The sequence below is a fragment of the Parasteatoda tepidariorum genome, chromosome 1 (genome assembly GCF_982258835.1).
Source record: "Parasteatoda tepidariorum strain Cologne lab strain chromosome 1, Ptep-v5.0, whole genome shotgun sequence".
In the NCBI taxonomy this organism is placed as follows: domain Eukaryota; kingdom Metazoa; phylum Arthropoda; class Arachnida; order Araneae; family Theridiidae; genus Parasteatoda; species Parasteatoda tepidariorum.
In genome coordinates this window covers 53,196,337-53,214,620 of record NC_141755.1, presented here as the reverse complement: position 1 = coordinate 53,214,620, position 18,284 = coordinate 53,196,337, and the positions used below count along the sequence as shown (strand labels likewise).

The following is an 18,284-nucleotide window of genomic DNA, read 5'->3' as shown; positions in this document are numbered from 1 at the left end:
ATATTATGAACTAATTACTGAAGAAATGAAGTCATTTTTTATCAAATTCAAAACATTAATGAATTGCAAAGACAGAAAATCAATTTGTCGAATGAAAAGTAGTAAATTAATTTAAATTTAGATCATAAAGCATTTATAAAAATAAATTATTTTTGGCAGAACAAATCTTTATTCTTTATTTATAAGTAGATACCCGTACTGCTATTTAATAAATTTTCGAATGACTTGTATTGAAAAAAATGTGAAGGGCTGTCAATTACTACGCTTTTTGCAAATTAACTTATTAGAGTGGTAGACAAAAACGTTTTGAATTTTGGGTATATTTTTCAACATTTCAACTTTCTGTGAGAAAGCTGGGGGAAAAAGTGACGTTTTATATGAAAATCTGAGTCATTTACATGTAGTGGTGTGGAAAATAAACCTTAAAATCAGATTTGCAAAACAAAGAATCATATATCAAAGCATAAACTTCACTAGAAGAAAATTTCCCAAAGCGCCTAGAAAGTTGGCAGTCCTGCATGTGCATAAATCTAAATGGGTATAATCGAAATATATTTTTATTGATAATAAAACAGCAAATTATATTTTACATAACACAATGAGCAATTTAAAATATAAAATGAACAATGAAGAATTAAAAGTTACACTCTTATCTACATTCAAGCTCTTGAATAAAAAAAAGAAATTTCTTTTCCTTATTTATTAACTTATTCCTCAATTCTATCAATATAACATTTATTATCAATGAGATTTGATATCAATTGTTTATTATTACTGTCTTAAGTATAATATATTATATAAATCAGTACTGTATAAATAATATTTTCCACATCAATTGCTCATTGACAAACTCTATGCAGTTCCTCTAGTACTATGATTTAAAAGAAAATCATGCGATTTAAATCAATGATTATTTTTAAATTAAGTATGTTTAAATTATGCCAACTCGCAAGAATAGTTTTTTTTATTTTTCTTGATATTTTCCGCTGCAGTTCTCAGGGGTTGTCCTCCGTTACACACACACATACTCAAAAATCAGCAATAGTTGAAATTTTCAATACAATTCATTTCTATGACATAAAAGTTCAATTCATGTCATTTTAAAAATTGCATTACTGATGTAAAAGGACATTGAAATGAAATTAAACACATTTGGAATTAAAGAACTCGTATGAATATTAAAAATAAATCCAAGATTTAATAAATGTAAAAAAAAATAAGCTTGTAATATAACCACTAACCAAATTTTGGTGGCCCTACGCGATCACCCACCCCAAAAAACAGATCTGCTTACTTTAATATTTGAAAAAATTTTATAAAGTCATTAAAATAAATAAAATGCATATTTTTGAGTACAATTTTATTTTTCAGTTGTTTTCTGGCTATTTTCAATTAATCTGTATAATTTTAAAAAATCGTAGCATTTTTGTCAGATGATTTATAGGGCCTTATTTGCAATACATAATAAAAAATAAAAAAAATAAGGCCTGATCAAACAGATAACACCTAAGTAACAATTTTTGTATAATTAGCAACAAAATACTAAGACAAAATTGTAAAGAGTTTTTGCATTGCTTCAATTATTTTCAAGTTTTACCATGTTTTTATGCATTGCATAATTTCACGAGTTACATCCTGATTTTCCTATATTCTAACATTAAAACAAGCAAGAAATTTTTCATGTGACGCTGTGGGGTTGTCTTAGTTTTTGTTAGTACTTATTGCTTGTTGAAATTTGGGTCAGGAATTTCTTATTCTAATATTTAAAATGATTTTGAAAGTTAATTAATATCAATAATTTCTTATAACTTAAAACTTTGAAAAGACAAACACTGTTAACCATTCTCTGAATATGTGAAAACTTGGAGAAACATCCTTATTGCAGTTAACTCTTCAATTGTTTCTTTATACAGGCCTGGATAAGTTCAAATATATTTTAAGTGGATGAGGTATAGGTAGCTGATTTATTTTTTGTTTCAGAAAGTGTGTGTATCTAGACAAGTAGCTCTTCTCATCATATCTAGGTAAATTTTCATTAGTGTCGGAATCACTATCGATTTCTTCTAGTTCGTCGCTGTCGGGATCACTGAAAGCGACTCTTTTGAAAATGACAGAGGAACCTCTGCAATGTGGGTATCTTCGTCTGGGGGCAACATTGTCCGAAATCACTGCTAAATCCTCTTCCGCATTTTCTTCAGCACTTCTTTTCAGATAACTGGAATTACCAGGCCTTCCATCGCTGTTTCTTTCAGCAGTTGGATCGGGAGACTCGTCGTCTTCAAATTTATCACTATCTGAAACACACTCTTCTGGTAAAGAATCATCACTGATATTGTCAATACCACTGTCGCCATTTGCAGTCAATGTTCGACGCCTGCCACTTTTACAGGCACTGCTGCACTCTCCATTTTCCTCCTGCCTCATCTCGACATCGACTTCCTCGTTTTTATCGTTTCCGGCATCTGCCAGTTCTGGGTTGCAATCCTGATAGTCAAACTCTAAAAATATTTTCTGAGTGCCTGGGTTATTTGCATGAGCAGAGTTGTCAGAATCAACTTCTTCAGCATTTTTGTCTTCACTTGTACCAGCTACTTGTATGTCCTCATCATTTGAAGCTAAATCCTCTTCCCTTCTGTCAACAGCAGGAGGTTCTGGGGTTTCAGCCCTGGCTTCTTCAATAAATGGGATGACAATCCTTCTGAAGAACCTCCTATTCTTTTTATGCTTGCTTTTTTTGATGACTCTCTTTTCTGTTAGAAATGGATTTTCCACTTCAACCGTCTGACGCAAAATCACTCGAATTGCAGTTCTGCAAATTTCTTGCAAGAGCAGAGGACTTTTCTCAGCTAAAAAAAATTTTAAAATTTAAAAATCGGACAATGAGTTTTAAGAATTGCTTATAATACTTTCAATGAATTCACAGTTCCTTTAAATCGAAAATCAGCATCTACAATCTGATATTTTTTTCCAATTCTAAAGATGAAAATTAATAAAGAAACATGCATGGGTTATCAAATAAGTTCCTATCCTTTTTTCTATCACTAAGTCAAATTAAACAGGCGAAAAAATTTTTTTTGTTTCCTGTTGCATGAGATTTTGTAATTGATCTAATATTATGTATCATGGATTTCAAATCTGTGATAGGTTTCTCTATCCAAACTAGTTCTTTTTTTTTTAATAACATTTCTAGTCCATTTTTTAACAAAAAAACGTTAGATATAACAGGGGTCACATAAATGTTATGACTTTAGGGGAGACTTTCAGGGGGAGAAACATTTTTTTTACTTAAAAATTATTAAAATTTTATAGGAACTTATTCTCAGAAATGTAGACATATCTTGCTAGTGGTGCTTCCCTATTATAAACTGCACGTCTCTATTATGGCTTGTACAGGTCATAATAGGAATGCACTAGCCACAATGACATTTTCGAGCATGGGTTCATATACAATTTTAATTCTGATGATGTGTACTAACTCTCTAAGAAGTATGACGAAATTTTTAAGTGACCTCTTGTTATATACAACATTTTCAAACAGTGTGTTCCGTAAATTTAATTCCCTGCAATAAACAAAAAACATTTTTATGCATTCAAATTAATTTACTTTATCCTTTTAATAAATGTAGATACATAGAAATTAGAATTTTAAAAACAATGGCTGTGTAATAGCTTTTGATATTTCAGATACAAATTGACATATACAATTAACTTGCCGATTGACAGATACAATTAACAGTCAATTTTTTTAATGGTAAGATCAAATTACATTTTTCAGTTTTATATAAACATCTCGTTTTTTTTCAACTGAACCTGTCCAAGAAAATTAAATTGCAGTTTCCCTTTTTCCTGCCTGTTACCATGTCCATAGTAACTTTATATAATTTAGTATTAATATATAATTAGTAAGATTAGTGCTTATATATTAGTACTTTATATATTAGTAATTATATATTAGTAATTATATATTAGTAAGATTAGTACTTTATATAATTAGTAAGATTTATTTCTCTATACACTTTTAACGAAAAGTAATTTTAGTGATTTACATTGTAAATTTCACTAGAGTGCAAATTGTCTACTGCTTCAGGTAACTTAATTTTCTATTCAAACACTTTCGAACATACACAACAGAGGGTAACATAATTGTTTAAAAAATTGTGATACCAAGATAGTGTTTTTAAGAAACACTATCTTGATAGTAATTATTGAGGTAGTGTTTATGATCCAAATAAAAAAGTGCATGACTGCTTTAAGTTTTACAGACAAGAAACTTTTAATCCATGAAGTATACTTACGAAGTTTAACAGAAGTTAATATACCATCATCAACAGTAGGAACTACTAAAGATGCAAAGGAAACAGGTAATACATTTCTCACATCAAAAGTTGTTTCTGAAGTTCTGACTATTTGCATAAGCTTAAAAGGAAAGAATTATATTTATATACATTGTAAAACAGAAATTCAAAAAAAGTATAATATTTCAAACAATTTCTGTAAAAATGTTACGTTTTACCCTATTACTAATCAATCGTACATTCTATGTTTCTTTAATAATAACATTGTGGTTTCAGATTGATTAGATTCAGAATTTTCCCGTAAGCTGATGCTGTGATCGACACGAACATCATTATGTATGTGAGGTTACGAAAACAAACAGTATTTTCAACAAAGACAAATATAAAAAGCAAAAGTAGTATAATAGGAAGAAATGAAAAAAATAAGAGGAAGAAAGATACTTAAGGGGTTTGAGTACATCTATGTAAAAAACATTCTAGATATATCTAGATTCCTTATAAATTGAAAGAATTTATATTTTAAAATAAAGTTCCTTATAAAATTTTTAAACTTACAATTGAAAAAAAAATTTAAAAGTGATCACAAAAGGATGTAATATTGCAGACTACAGTACTTATCATAGTATAGGTTATGGTACCCTACCTTTTGCACACTATATATAAATTGTTTGACAGAGAAGAGTTCAAATGTGCATCTAACTAAAACACTATATAATATATTTAATTAATATTTATGTAATTTACCTTTTTACTCAGTGCCCTTTATCGCTAAAGTAATATTCAAACAATAATCTAGAAGAAGAAGAAAGTTATTAAATAGCAACATCTAGGGTTGGTCCTGAATTTTGAAATAATTTCTCTGGAACATATATTAAACAGCTCCGAAACCATTAAATTTAAATAACCCTACTTGCTATCATTCCAGAGCAACCGATTTTCACAGTTCCTTTTCAAGTATTTTTGTAGATCCGTTTGCATTGCTTTGCAATTGGTACTCATTTCACTTAGGAGATACTAATATCACAGTAGTCTAGCGATCAAAATTGTCTGGCATTTTGACAGAACTCTGATTAAACCTATACATCCTATTGAAAGCAGCAATGCATATAAGAGTTAAGAATGAATATCGACATTTCTTTTTCATACATAAAGGCTGAACTCTGCTTGGTAAAATGCACTGCCTTTTACTTATTATGCCTTTTACGACATTTTACTTATATATAATGAGTTAGGTATATTACCTATTATTTTATCATTAATAAACTGATGTTAATATTTAAAATTGCTGCTGGATTGTATAATTCCTATCATTTCGTGAAAAATTTTAGGAATAAATATAATTTTATGATTACTAATTTTTCAGGCATATCTAATACAGGTATTAAAGAATAAGGTTCAGAGTGTATAAGGCAAAATAAATGCAAGTAGTTAAAAAATAAGCGCAGTCTATACCCATTAGTACAACGATGCTTCCATTATAATGATAGTTACATTAAGTTCTGCTTGCTCTTTCATAGACACAAAGTTATTGTAATGCCACAAACAAGCATATTATTTTTATTGCATTTTTCACCAATAAAACTACTATTTTAAAGAATATTTTAAAGTTCACAATAACATAAAAAAGTTGTTTTATTATTCTAATTAATTACCTAATTTATATAAAAGTCAAACATTGCTTTGTTAAAATAAGTCTCGTATTTTTTAGTTATAAGTAAATATTTACAACATATTTATGTACTCACAATATAACAACCTCATGTTAAAAAAAAACAAAAAAAACAAAAACAAAAAAAGCACTCAGTTCAATTATTTACACAAAGCTGAAGATATACAATAAAAACAAAACATACTAAAAAACAATATTTTAACAAAGCATTGCAAGACACATAACTTTATAAGCCTTAAACTAAGCAACAACTAAAGGATATTATTAAATTAACCCCTTCCTGCCGAGGAAAATTTCGCAATTCACCCTCATAGTGCCACCAACTTCTATAGAGTGTGCATAGTTTTGGGGTGTATTAGACAAAAAGAGGCACACTTTTCAATTTAAACCCCCCCCCCCTGTATAAAATCCTTTGAAAACACTCTTAAGATCATTATCTTGCACTCCAAAGCTGTGGGAGTAGTTTTACTGATAGCAGAACATGGCAGGCGCATTGCACACTTCACAAAGGCGTAGATATACACCAGGGGTAGTTAATGCATCGGCTTAGCAAAGCCTACAGATATGCCCATGGCAGGCAAGGGGTTAAAGAAGTTTGGATACTAAAAACTTAATTAAAAAATGATTGCTTTAAAAGTAAAAAATTAAAATTTCAATTAAAAAAATATAAAACTATTACAAACTAGAGATAAAATTATGGAACGCTGAGGTTGATAAGAAAAGAAAAAAAGCTTATAGATTTGGTGCACACGAATACCTTAATTTGAAAATCATTGAAATACTTACACTATCATTTATAGGCATTACTAAAATCCCACCCACTCTCACTAAATTCTTGATAAAATTCTCATGTTCAGTAGGGCAAGAGGCACCACAGTATACCCTGTCATACTGAGGAGCAGAGGAATCCAAAAGTAAACAATTTCCCACAACAAAAGAAGGTGGGCAAAAATCATATTTGTCCAAAGCTGGAGAGTAAGACTGAAACTCGTCTAAAATATTCCTTGCATACTCAACATTACTTTGATGTAATTCAACACCATGGTTTGTTCCGTAAGGTCCTAAAAGAAAGCAGATACTTAATAAACTTGTATAGAATAAAATCAAAAATTTATAAGTATGTATGCATATATATACATCAATTATTACTATTGTTAACAGAATGTCTCTTGAAATAAAATTCGTTACAAACTCTTCAAGACGTGAGTATTTAAGCTAGTTCCCCTAATAGTTAAGCTAAAAAATTTAGAAAAGTTTTTTCATAATTTTGTAGGAAATCGTACAAATCGCAACAAATGATAAAAAGCTTTATTTGAATATCTTAAAAATTTTAAAAGTTTCAACCAATTTTCTAAGTAGTTTGTATACTTTTTTAAAAGAAAGCTAAAAACAATAAGGGGTTATCCCCAAATTTCATCTTGTACTATTAAACAAAATTTATTAAAAATGAGACCGGCATTGTCGGGGATCACCCCTAATAAAAGTATGTTTTTTTCTTCATACCATCCAAGTTTAGTTTCCATACGATTATTGTAAGGTATAATCATTTGTTATTAAATTTTGTTTGTGATACAAAATAAACTTTTGGGAACAACCCCTCATCGTTTTAAACTTTCTTTTGAAAAGTACAAAAACTACTTAGAAAATTGCTTGAAACTTTTAACATTTTTAAGACATTCAAATCAAATATTTTTTTATTTATTTCCAAATATGATTCACAACAAAATTATGAAAAAAACTTTTAAAAATTTTTTCAGTGCATACGTAGTATAAAAGAACTAGCTTAAATACTCAAAAGTTATGCAGTTTTTCGCGAATTACTTTAAAATTTTAAATCGACGATTTTGCAATTAATCTTAAATTGCAGCAAAATTTTTTTTTAATTCCATTGGATATCTATAAAGTTATAATGAAAATATGTAGGGCGAAAAAATTAATATTTTATAAAAATGTCCATATCTCCATAAATATTTACTCTAGGTTCAGGAAACTACAGTTATTAAAAATAAGAATTAAAGTAATAGTAAGTTACAAGTTTATTGCTTTATTTTCTGGCATAGGGTGTTCAAAAATATTTGTTTTCCTTCGTAATTTATTGTACGTCTCTCAAACCTCTGAAAGCTTTAAATTTTATTGCTAAGTATGAAAAATTGCATGAAGTAAAACATCTCTAAAGTTAGAAAATAATCTTTTAAGCATTTCTTGAGAAATTTAAAAAAATGTCATAAACTGAAAGTGTCTCCTCCTTTATTGTAGGGTAGTGTATATAAATATATATACATACATTCTTGCATTAATGTAGACTTTATGAATTATGTTAATCTTCTAGATCAACTGAGTAAAATTTAGGGATTTTTCAAAAATTACAATCATAAAACAAAAATTATATCTTAATCTTTAAAACAAGAATTAAATCTTAGAAACATGTTAAGTGCAAGACAAAAAACCAAATTTTTATCACTAACAGCTTATTAATTACAACATAAAGTCTGAATAAAAATATTAAGGAGAACAATTTAATAAGTAATTATACTTAACAAAAACTAATGAAGTTTGCCTTTAACTGTCAAGCCTGATCAAAATGAACTTTCTTGACATAACAAACAAGTCATTCACAATATTTCAAAACGAACAAATAATGCTTTCCTAGAGACTTTTTAAGCAAATCTGCTTTATGAGCTTTCAAGCTCAAAAAATAAGAAAATGTAAGTGAATTAGGCTCATTCCTTAGAAAGTAAGAAAAATGTACCTAATTAAATAAATTTCTTAACAATTATTCCATAAATAATTTTTAATTATTACTGTGCTTGGATTAATTGAATATTCATGAGTTAAAGAGATCGGAATAAACATTTTTTTATATACGAGACTGTTCAATAAATAATAAGACTAATTTTACTGTCACGAAACTACTCATCGGAATCATGATTTCTGAGGCATAAAAAAAGTTTGTTGTTTGTGTTAGCAAAAGCTACCAATAGATGGCTTGTACAGACTCATGTTGCTGAGTATCACGTGGTTGAAATGAAGCATGTTTGTGGGCACCTACAAGACGTGGCCAGTTGCTGAAATGCAAGCATCGATGGAACAACGTTATGAGCAACGTTATATGCTATTAAATTTTTTGTTTGTCAGCAAAAATCAGCATCAGAAACCTTTCACGTGATACGCGAAGCTTTCAAAAATGAAGCAATCTCGAGGGCAAGTATTTTTTGCTGGCATAAAGTTTTCAAGGAAGGCAGGCAAAATGTGGAAGATATTGAACGTGAGGGTGACCTTCCACGTCTATCACAGAGACAATGATTAACACATCTGCCGCTAACACACCACAGAATGACAGTATGTCAGCTGCATGCTCTCCTGAATATTTCTGTAGGAAGTGTTCACTTAATCATGGACGAACATTTGCAACTGAAACGTGTTTGCACATGATGGATTCCGAAATTGTTGACACCTCAGAAAATGCAGCATCGAGTGGATGTGTGTACAGAATGGAAAGAAAGAGTGGAACAAGAAGGCGACAATTTCTTAAAGCGCATCATCACAGCAGACGAAGCTTGGTTGTACCACTATAACTCGACCATGAAACAACAAAGCAGTGAATGGAAGCATACGTCTTCGCCTACTCCCAAGAAAGTAAAAACTGTGAAATTGGTTGTTAAAGTTATGATCATAGTTTTTTATTATTATGAAGGAATTGTGTATCAACACGCTGTCGAACCCGGTAATACCGTAAATGACTCATACTACACGAATGTGCTACGAACAATGGTACAGCACGTTCAAAGGAAACGTCCATTGCTCCGGAATGGCTTCCGATTGCACCATGACAATGCCCGACCACATATTGCTCGTTGCGTACAGGATGTTTTGCAGCAGAGCAACATAGAGATTTTACCACACCCTCCATACAGTCCTGATCTCGCTCCATCCGATTTCTGGCTGTTTTCTAAGATTAAGAAGCCATTACGAGGCAAAAATTTTCCAAGCAATAAATCATGTGTAAAGGCTGCGGAGACGGTTTTTAAAACACTCTCAAAAAACGGACTTCTCCATGTTTTTAAGAAGTGGGCAAAAAGTTGGGATAAATGCATTATGTGCCAAGGTAGTTATTTTGAAAAAGACCATGTAAATGATGATGATTGAAGGTATTCTGTATTTTTTATAATTTTAGTCTTATTACTTATTGAACAGCCTACATAGAAATATAGATTAGAAACTTAATTTTTTAAAGTAAAATACAAGCTCAAGTCAATACAAAATACATGACATTTTTATCTGTATTCTTTTAATCCAATAATATTGGACTGAAGGATAATTTTTATGATAAACTTTTCTTGTAATCATGAAATGTATAGCGCAAGAGCTATAGACAACTATAGTGCACGTAAGGGTAATACTTCATTATATACATTATTTAAGATAACAAAATCAATAACAATGTGACAAAATTAACAACATGACTAAAATTAACCTGGACAAAAAATGTAAAAAGGCAAAGAGAATAATGATAAGAATATAGGTAATTCTAAAGCATTTTTGCAATCTTTGAAGCTGGACTTGTGTGAAGATAAGTTCCCAAGAGATTTTTTTCAGGTAGTAGAAATCAAATAAATACTTCTGGAGAAACACAAAGTTTATCACAGTAAAATCATTGTGCAAATCTTTTTAAACAAAATAAAATAAAATGTGTTGAAGAGTCTATTTTTTCGGCCTACTTTACCTAATAAAAGTCCAGCCATGGTGCTAAGATAGCCAGTACCACTTCCAAGATTCAAAAAAGACAAACCAGGACCCAATTTCAATGACTCCATTACTTCTGAATAAATGCAAGGGGCAGATAAATGAATATTTCCATTCTTCCATGCTAGATCTCGATAAGCATTCTCCCGGCATTCTTCCAGAAAATATTTTCCCCGATCAACAGCGCGGAAAGCTTTTTCAATTACATATGTCTTAATGTATTCTCCATTTACAAGATTATCAATAAGTTCATCATTATCTTCACCGGCACTGACTGCACCACCCATATCAAGAGGTCTCCAAGTTATAGCTACAAAAAATAAAAATTATGAATTCAAACAACATTTGCATTATCAAAACTAACTAACTCTCTGATCATTGAGCCTCACTGCAAAATTGTATTGAAATTTCCTTACCAGACACTTTATTATTGAATAACATGAGTGAAACAGTTTATTTCATTAAGGAAATTTAGCAACTGAGGAGTTAAAAAGCTGGAATTAATGCTCAGAGAGTTTAAGAATATCAATGAAAAGGACTTTTTTCAATTAATCTAAACTACTGTTTATCTCGGTGTATGAGTCAATCCACTATTTTTGATTAAAACATTGCAAATTTCTGGTATGTCGGGCATATAAGTCAACCGCTGAGAAAGCCTAATATAAAAAATATTAAAATTAAAAAAAATGGAATTCTAAAACTTAAAAAAAAATTTTTGTAGAGAAAAATATTTCACATTGTTTTCACGGAATATGATACATTTGCTCTCAAATAACAATGCATAACAATTATTGAATGTGACACAGATTATGTTCTAGATTCATTAAATTAGTAGTTTTATGGTATGTTTTTAAAGTTTTCATTATGTTATATATTTAGCAATAATTGTGAATAAATTATCTTTACTTTTTTTTATTCTTATTTTTCTTTTGAATGTAATTTAAAGTTCTTCTAAAAAAACATATATGTTAAGAAAATATGAAGGAAAAGGCAAAATTAATTGCATATAACTTATTAAAAATAGATTTTTAAAGGGGTATATTGATACAGAGTTATTCATATCACATTATTTATATGGCATCAACATTTCATGAGCAACAAATGTCCATGAATTTATTACCAGTTTTTAAGTCTACTTCCAAGTTCTCATAAAATTTTGGAGGTGTGAAAAGTTGACAAATATACCGATATTTATGCAGTGCCTAATTGTAATTTAAAAGTTATTATTATTGCAATGCTTCAGCCAATGATCTTTTAGTAAATCAGTGTAAATGTTTCTCCTCTTTACAGTTTTTCAATTTAAACCCGGTTTAATTAAATATGTTGACCCTAGTATGGCATAAACGTCACATGAATTATAAAATTTGATGAAAATTCTTCTTTACATCAAGCAAACGTTTTTTATTCTTTTAAAAAGCAAATAATAGCTATCCGAAGGACATATTCATTTAGTTAAAAAAATAACTTTTCAAATAGGAGCTTTGTTGCATCACAGCAAATAAATTCAGGCGTTAATGCGTTAACATGAAAAATACATGATTTTCTAACAGCAGGATTATAAGAGGATGAATATGAGAATGATACAAATTAACACATGTTTAAAAGAGTCATAATATAAATATATTGGGATTTTAAAAACACATGGTACTTTTAAATGCCAAAAAAACAATCGAAACATGGCTTGGATTTACAATGAATCGACAAAAATAAAGCAAGTCAAAAAATTATTAGTAAATTTGTCGCATCAGAATATCGTATTGAAAATATTGAGATTTTTAAAACCATGCAGAATTTTGTAGAAATAACCATTGAAAAAACGATTGATAAGCAACATAGATTTACAATAGAGCCCGTGCAAGTTGAGCACATCAAAAATTGATAACTCAATTGGGAGATTCAAAATGCTCTACATTGTCTTTTATTTTTCAAAAAAAAAATATTTAAAAAATTGTGTTTTGAAAGTGGGTTGCATGTTGTGCACCCACCTATGTTAAGCAATATAAAATTGAACTTTGGCCTATTCAGTTACACTGTTATCTTGCCTACACTTTAGCCAAATTAGACCGCTGATTAGACTTGATTGTCGAGAATCAACTGTATTTTTAACCTTTCCATATTCTATATAAACCTCTTATGTTGCGTTATGTTGTTGTTTCAGAAAAAAATTGAACAAAATGAGAAGTTAGATTACTACTTCATATTATGATTGGTATCCATTCATTTGTAATAATTTTACTCTTACTTTGAACTAAACTTGGTATTAGATTAGTTCAATGCAACTAATTAAACACCGTAATTATCTGAAAAGAAAAATTAATTTTTATAACATTAAAATTAAATATTTAATACAATGATCCAAACATTTTTGAATGAAGATTTAGGTAATGAAGTTGAAATTAAGCAAGTTATAAAATAAATTTACTTTAATAAAATATATATATATATATTGCTTAAATACATATGATGTTGATGAGCGAGATTACGAGCCGTAATTTTTAGTCTTTGATGTATTTCCTCATACAATATACTAGAATTTTATGATCTTATCAATTAGAGACAAATGGAAAAATCTTTCCGAATTCACTTAAATTCTGTATCAAAGTGATAAAAATTGTTTGAAATCTAAAAAATAAGACATACATTCTGAGTAATAAATCTAAGTTTTAAAAAAAAACTTAAACCATGTATTGAAAGATGAAGTTAATACATAAGTTTAATATAACTTGATGTCCTTACCAAGAATGGTGATTTTTTGTATTCCTTTATCAAGTAATTAATTCATAATAACCAAAGGATTTAAACGATGATTCAAATCAACTGCAAAAATAAATAATTTAAGTGCAAATAAAAGACAAACAAATAAAATATTATAACTAGCAAAACAAACTCAACTAATTTATTTTATTGATATTGTAATAAAAATTTTGATTTGCTTTTGTTTGATAATTAGCATAGATAATTTATTTTTCAGTAGAATATTATAGATTATAGCTTTATTATGATTCTTTAGTCAAAGAAATTATAATAACTAGTTTAAACTTTAGAAGAAAATTAATAAAAAAAAACTATTTCATTATTGAAAACATCTTAAAACTCCATATATAATTACGTATTAAATAAAACTCCTCATTCTTATAATTGCATATTATTTGGGAGCAAAAATATTTCAAAAATTAAATTTTCAATGCTTTCAATTAAATTTTCACTGTTGGAAGGGCAATTCAGAAAAGTATAAACATAAATTCACTGAATATTAAGTCAGCTGTACTAAATGATAAAAAACTAATAAATAAGTCAATAAATTTCAGATTGAATTATATACAAAATAAATTTTCAAGTTAAAAAACCAGTATGCTTGGATAAATTAATTAAAAAAAAACTAAATTAATATAATAATTTAATAAAAAAAAACTATTTCATTATTAAAAACAATATTTTAAAAGTCCTTAATATTACAAATAGTTTTAAAAATAATACCTCTTATTCTTATACTTGCATATTATTTGGAAGAGAAAATATTTCAATGCTTAATGGACAATTCAGAAAAGCATGAAAAATAAATGTCTCACAATATTAAGTTGACTGTACTAAAAAAATAAAAATCAAATAAATATATTAATAAAACACAGATTAAATTAAATACAAAATGCATCTTACAGTTTAAAAAACAATATGTTTCATCTTTGGATAATAAAACCATTATTATAATCCAATTATAAAATTCTTAAAAAATTATATATTTACTAATTATAAAAAGATCAAAATTAGAAGAAAAATCTAGTATTAAAAAAGTGAACATTAATATTTATTAAAATGAGACATTAATTTATAAATTTCACAGCTACTCATTTTTCTTACTGGACAAGAAATTGTCCTAACAAAATATAATTTTGGTTATTAGTCTATGGTTTGGTTATTAGGCTAGTCTATAATAATGGTTATTAGTCTCAAATATTATCAGCAATTTCAAAACTCAAATAAATTAAGTATTTCAGATATGAAAAATAAAAATATTTAAAATGAAAAAAAAAAAAAAAACATACAATTTTGAATCCAGTGAAGTATATTATAATAAGTTAATGTAGACTTTCATATAAAATAAAATATTGATTACAATAGATCATTAATAATTTCCAACACAAAAATTAAACATTAATAAACTAAACACACAAATAAATAAGTATTTATAGATTATTTCTGTCCATACATTTTCGATGGTTTTCAGTAGTTGTTCTATTAAATAACCAATATAATTAATAACGAGAGAATAAATAACTTTAAAAATGCTTAATTTATAGTTAAGAAATAATTAAAAAACATTTTGAAAATTCAAGATAAAATTAACCTTATGTTCAATAACATTTTATACCTATGGTATGAATAAACATATAAATTTTTTGAAAAATGAATTTATGATTAATATTAGTTTTATGAAACAACGAAAGGGAAAAATTAACAATCAAATAGATTATTTATTTCTTGAATTATTTTAGGAAACAGATTAAAAAGTAATGAGCAGGTTTCTTAATATTTTACTCCTGAACTGCGCACAAAAGGGTGAAGGAAACAAAGAAACATAAATAAGAAGAAACTCTTAAAATTGAAAATTTATGACATACAGATTCAAATCGTGACGAAATATTCATTTTGAATGTAAGTAAACCTATGCAAATAAAATTGATAATATTGAGCCATCTGTTAATTTACATCATTGTTGGCAAACATTGTCTGAAATGGAAGACGTAAACAAGAACAAGCGTCAAAAAATGCTAAAACACTATTTTCATAGAAAATTTACAGAAACGATATGATTTAATTCTAAGTGATCAGTAATACAGAAAAATTAGCAATTACTTTATCGATTTTTAGAAGATAAAGACAATTAACTAATAGCTGCATTTGTCATAGAACTCAGAACCTCGTTTGCTGCTTGTAAACTGTACGTGACGTCAGATGAAAATATTACAATGGATTATGGGTAGGTAGCGGATCAGCTGATTTCAGACAACACACCGCAACAGAACAGGGTTTCTGCTTCAATCCGTCAGAAATAAACTTCGTCCTTCACTCACTCAATACAGGTTTTCATAAAGTAGGCCGATCACACCTAGCACGAAAAAATTAACGAAATGTGTAATACAAAATGTGTTTTTTTTTGTTACGGTCCATTATTTAACTAAATAAATAAAAAAATTAAGGTTTTAAATTTTTTGCGGATATTATTGAATACAGAAATAAATTTAAATCATATCCCATTTTCTTTATAAATTCACATAAATAAATTTTTTTATGGTGTTTTATACATATATATATTACTGAACAAGTACAGACGATATCCAACTCGTAACATAACTTATTCTTTCTAAAACTTTTTTTTCTTCTTTTTTGTAAATACATTGAAGTATTTAATTTTGCATCAAGTTTTTTTTTAAAGCTTTAGTTCGATAATTAATTTTTTTGTTTAATTTCTTGAATTTTTAATTCAGTTTAAAAAATGCACTGCCATGAAGGTTTAAAATTTTTACAGTTCATATTTAGAGCTATTTCATTCAATAAATATCAAGTGAATATTTTCTATTCAAATAAATTTCAAGTATTTTTTCAAAACGTTCAAAATATTTGATGATAATTTGATGAATGCATAGCAAAAAATATGTAATAATTGCGTTCTGTTTCTGACAGCTGCCCATATAATAGCTAAGAACATTTTTTTTTATTTTCATCGTGCATAATTTTCGCTCTTTTGAAATTTAATTTTTCTCATGAGAATAAATTTTTTGAAATGTATCGCATGGTTCCTGAAAGAAACAACAACAACAACAAAAAATATGGTACCAAGTTAAAAGTTTTTTTTTTTTAATGATTCATCTTTTTCTATTTTTACATAATTTAACAGAATAATTTGTCGTTAATGATAATGAATATTTTCATAAAGGGACAAAATTAAATTTATAAAAAAAAAAAAAAAAAGCGTACATATACTTGACTTGATCTTCACAAACTTGAAACGCGCTTTTCTCGAAAACCCGAGTGTTATAACTGCATATCTAAAACAGTATGCTTTATCATAACATTAACGATTATATATTCACTGTACATAAAATCAACATAGAAGAATTTTTTCTAAATTAATATTATTTAAAATTTTTCGATCGGCAATGGTAAGTCTAGAAATTATTTTTTCCCCTCATTCAAAATGGAAACCGAAAATTTCTCAAAATTGTTTTAAAAAGATTCTACAATTCAAAATTATCATTAAACATATCAGTGCGATATCCCGTAAATACTAATAAGTACAGCAAAAATAGGATTTAAATATGTTACCAAGAAAAGTTTTACCCAGCAAAGAAACGTTAAGTACTTTCCTCTTAGTAAATGGTAAAAAGTTGCACTATTGCGTGCGTCAGGTTTTGCAGGGAGGGTGTGAATGAAGGAAGAAACTTGAATAATATTATCTAAACAAAGGCGATATTGTTTCCCTTTTTTTATCCTGCTGAATCGAATAAGAATAAATACTAGACGGTTAGTAGTAAAACCATTTTAAATAACTACCTCGAAAACAGATAAAGTATTATGTATTTTGTCTGAATCAAATAAGATGAAAAACGAGTCAATAGTTCAGAAGTTGAAAGAATTTTTGTGCTTAAAAAGTACTGTTTTATTTACACTATAGTCATATATATGAGGTACTGTTTTTGTGCGGATGTATCTTCTCCCCCCAGCCCCCGTTGAAGCAAATGAGACCAAATTATGTTGATAAATAGTTTAGAAAAAAAGTGTAAATAATTTCAAGACCCGAAAATTGGGTCGGCTGTTCAACGGCGGTTATAAAATAAAATAATTACAAGAAAAAAATTATATGTTTTTTAAACATAAAAACGTTTGCAATTTTAGAATTGACTTATGTTTGATCTTAATCAATTTCGAGTAAAAAATACATGGATAGCAAATTTAGATGTGTAAAATAATACAAGACAAGCTTTTTTTTTTATGGCAAAACATGCAAGAATTGTATTCTCCTGACAACTGCTCAGAATAATTGCTGAGGTACCGCTAAAATAGTATCTTAGAATAAGGGAAACTATAGAAAAATTTTATCTATAATTTTTTTCTCTCCTTTGAAAACCAGTTTTAAAATAAAATTTTTTTATTTTATTTTAAAAACGGAAAAAGTTCACCATAATTTTCTTGATAAAGCCATTTTTTTAAAAAAATTCTTATTCACGATTTTATAAAATGCTGAAAAACATTTGGTTAAAACTTTTTCCCAAACGATATAAAGAAAGAAATATCAAAGTCTTATTCATCATGTTTTTTAATTACTACCTGAGGTCGTGAACTCATTAAATACGCATCAAATTCAGCAATTAATAAGGGAAACTATAGAAAAATTGTATCTCCAATTTTTTTTTCCCTTTGAAAACCAGTTTTAAAATAAGATTTTTTATTTTATTTTAAAAATAGAAAAAGTTCACTATAATTCTCTTGATAAACCCATTTTATAAATTCTTATACACGATTCTATAAAGTGCTGAAAAACATTTAGTTAAAACTTTTTCATAAATGATATAAAGAAA

The 18,284-nt window shown here is 27.9% G+C and overlaps 1 protein-coding gene across 5 annotated transcripts; it reads right to left on the bottom strand.

The window, feature by feature from the left end:
- Positions 1–1,345: 1,345 nt before the first annotated feature.
- On the bottom strand, positions 1,346–15,726 carry LOC107443159 (protein-L-isoaspartate O-methyltransferase domain-containing protein 1). 5 transcript variants are annotated; one of them, XM_016056936.5, is made up of 7 exons: positions 15,562–15,699; positions 14,185–14,294; positions 13,444–13,524; positions 10,688–11,017; positions 6,751–7,025; positions 4,296–4,416; positions 1,346–2,846 (listed from the first exon to the last, which is right to left on the bottom strand). In XM_016056936.5, exons 4-7 carry the CDS (start codon positions 10,992–10,994, stop codon positions 1,906–1,908), a joined length of 1,644 nt encoding a protein of 547 aa, XP_015912422.1. In that variant the 5' UTR covers positions 10,995–11,017; positions 13,444–13,524; positions 14,185–14,294; positions 15,562–15,699; the 3' UTR covers positions 1,346–1,905. The 5 variants fall into 5 exon arrangements, with proteins under 5 accessions (XP_015912422.1, XP_042898954.1, XP_015912421.1 ...); XM_043043020.3 differs by lacking the exon at positions 15,562–15,699 and adding an exon at positions 15,327–15,446; XM_016056935.5 differs by lacking the exon at positions 14,185–14,294 and having other exon boundaries at positions 15,562–15,726.
- Positions 15,727–18,284: the final 2,558 nt, after the last annotated feature.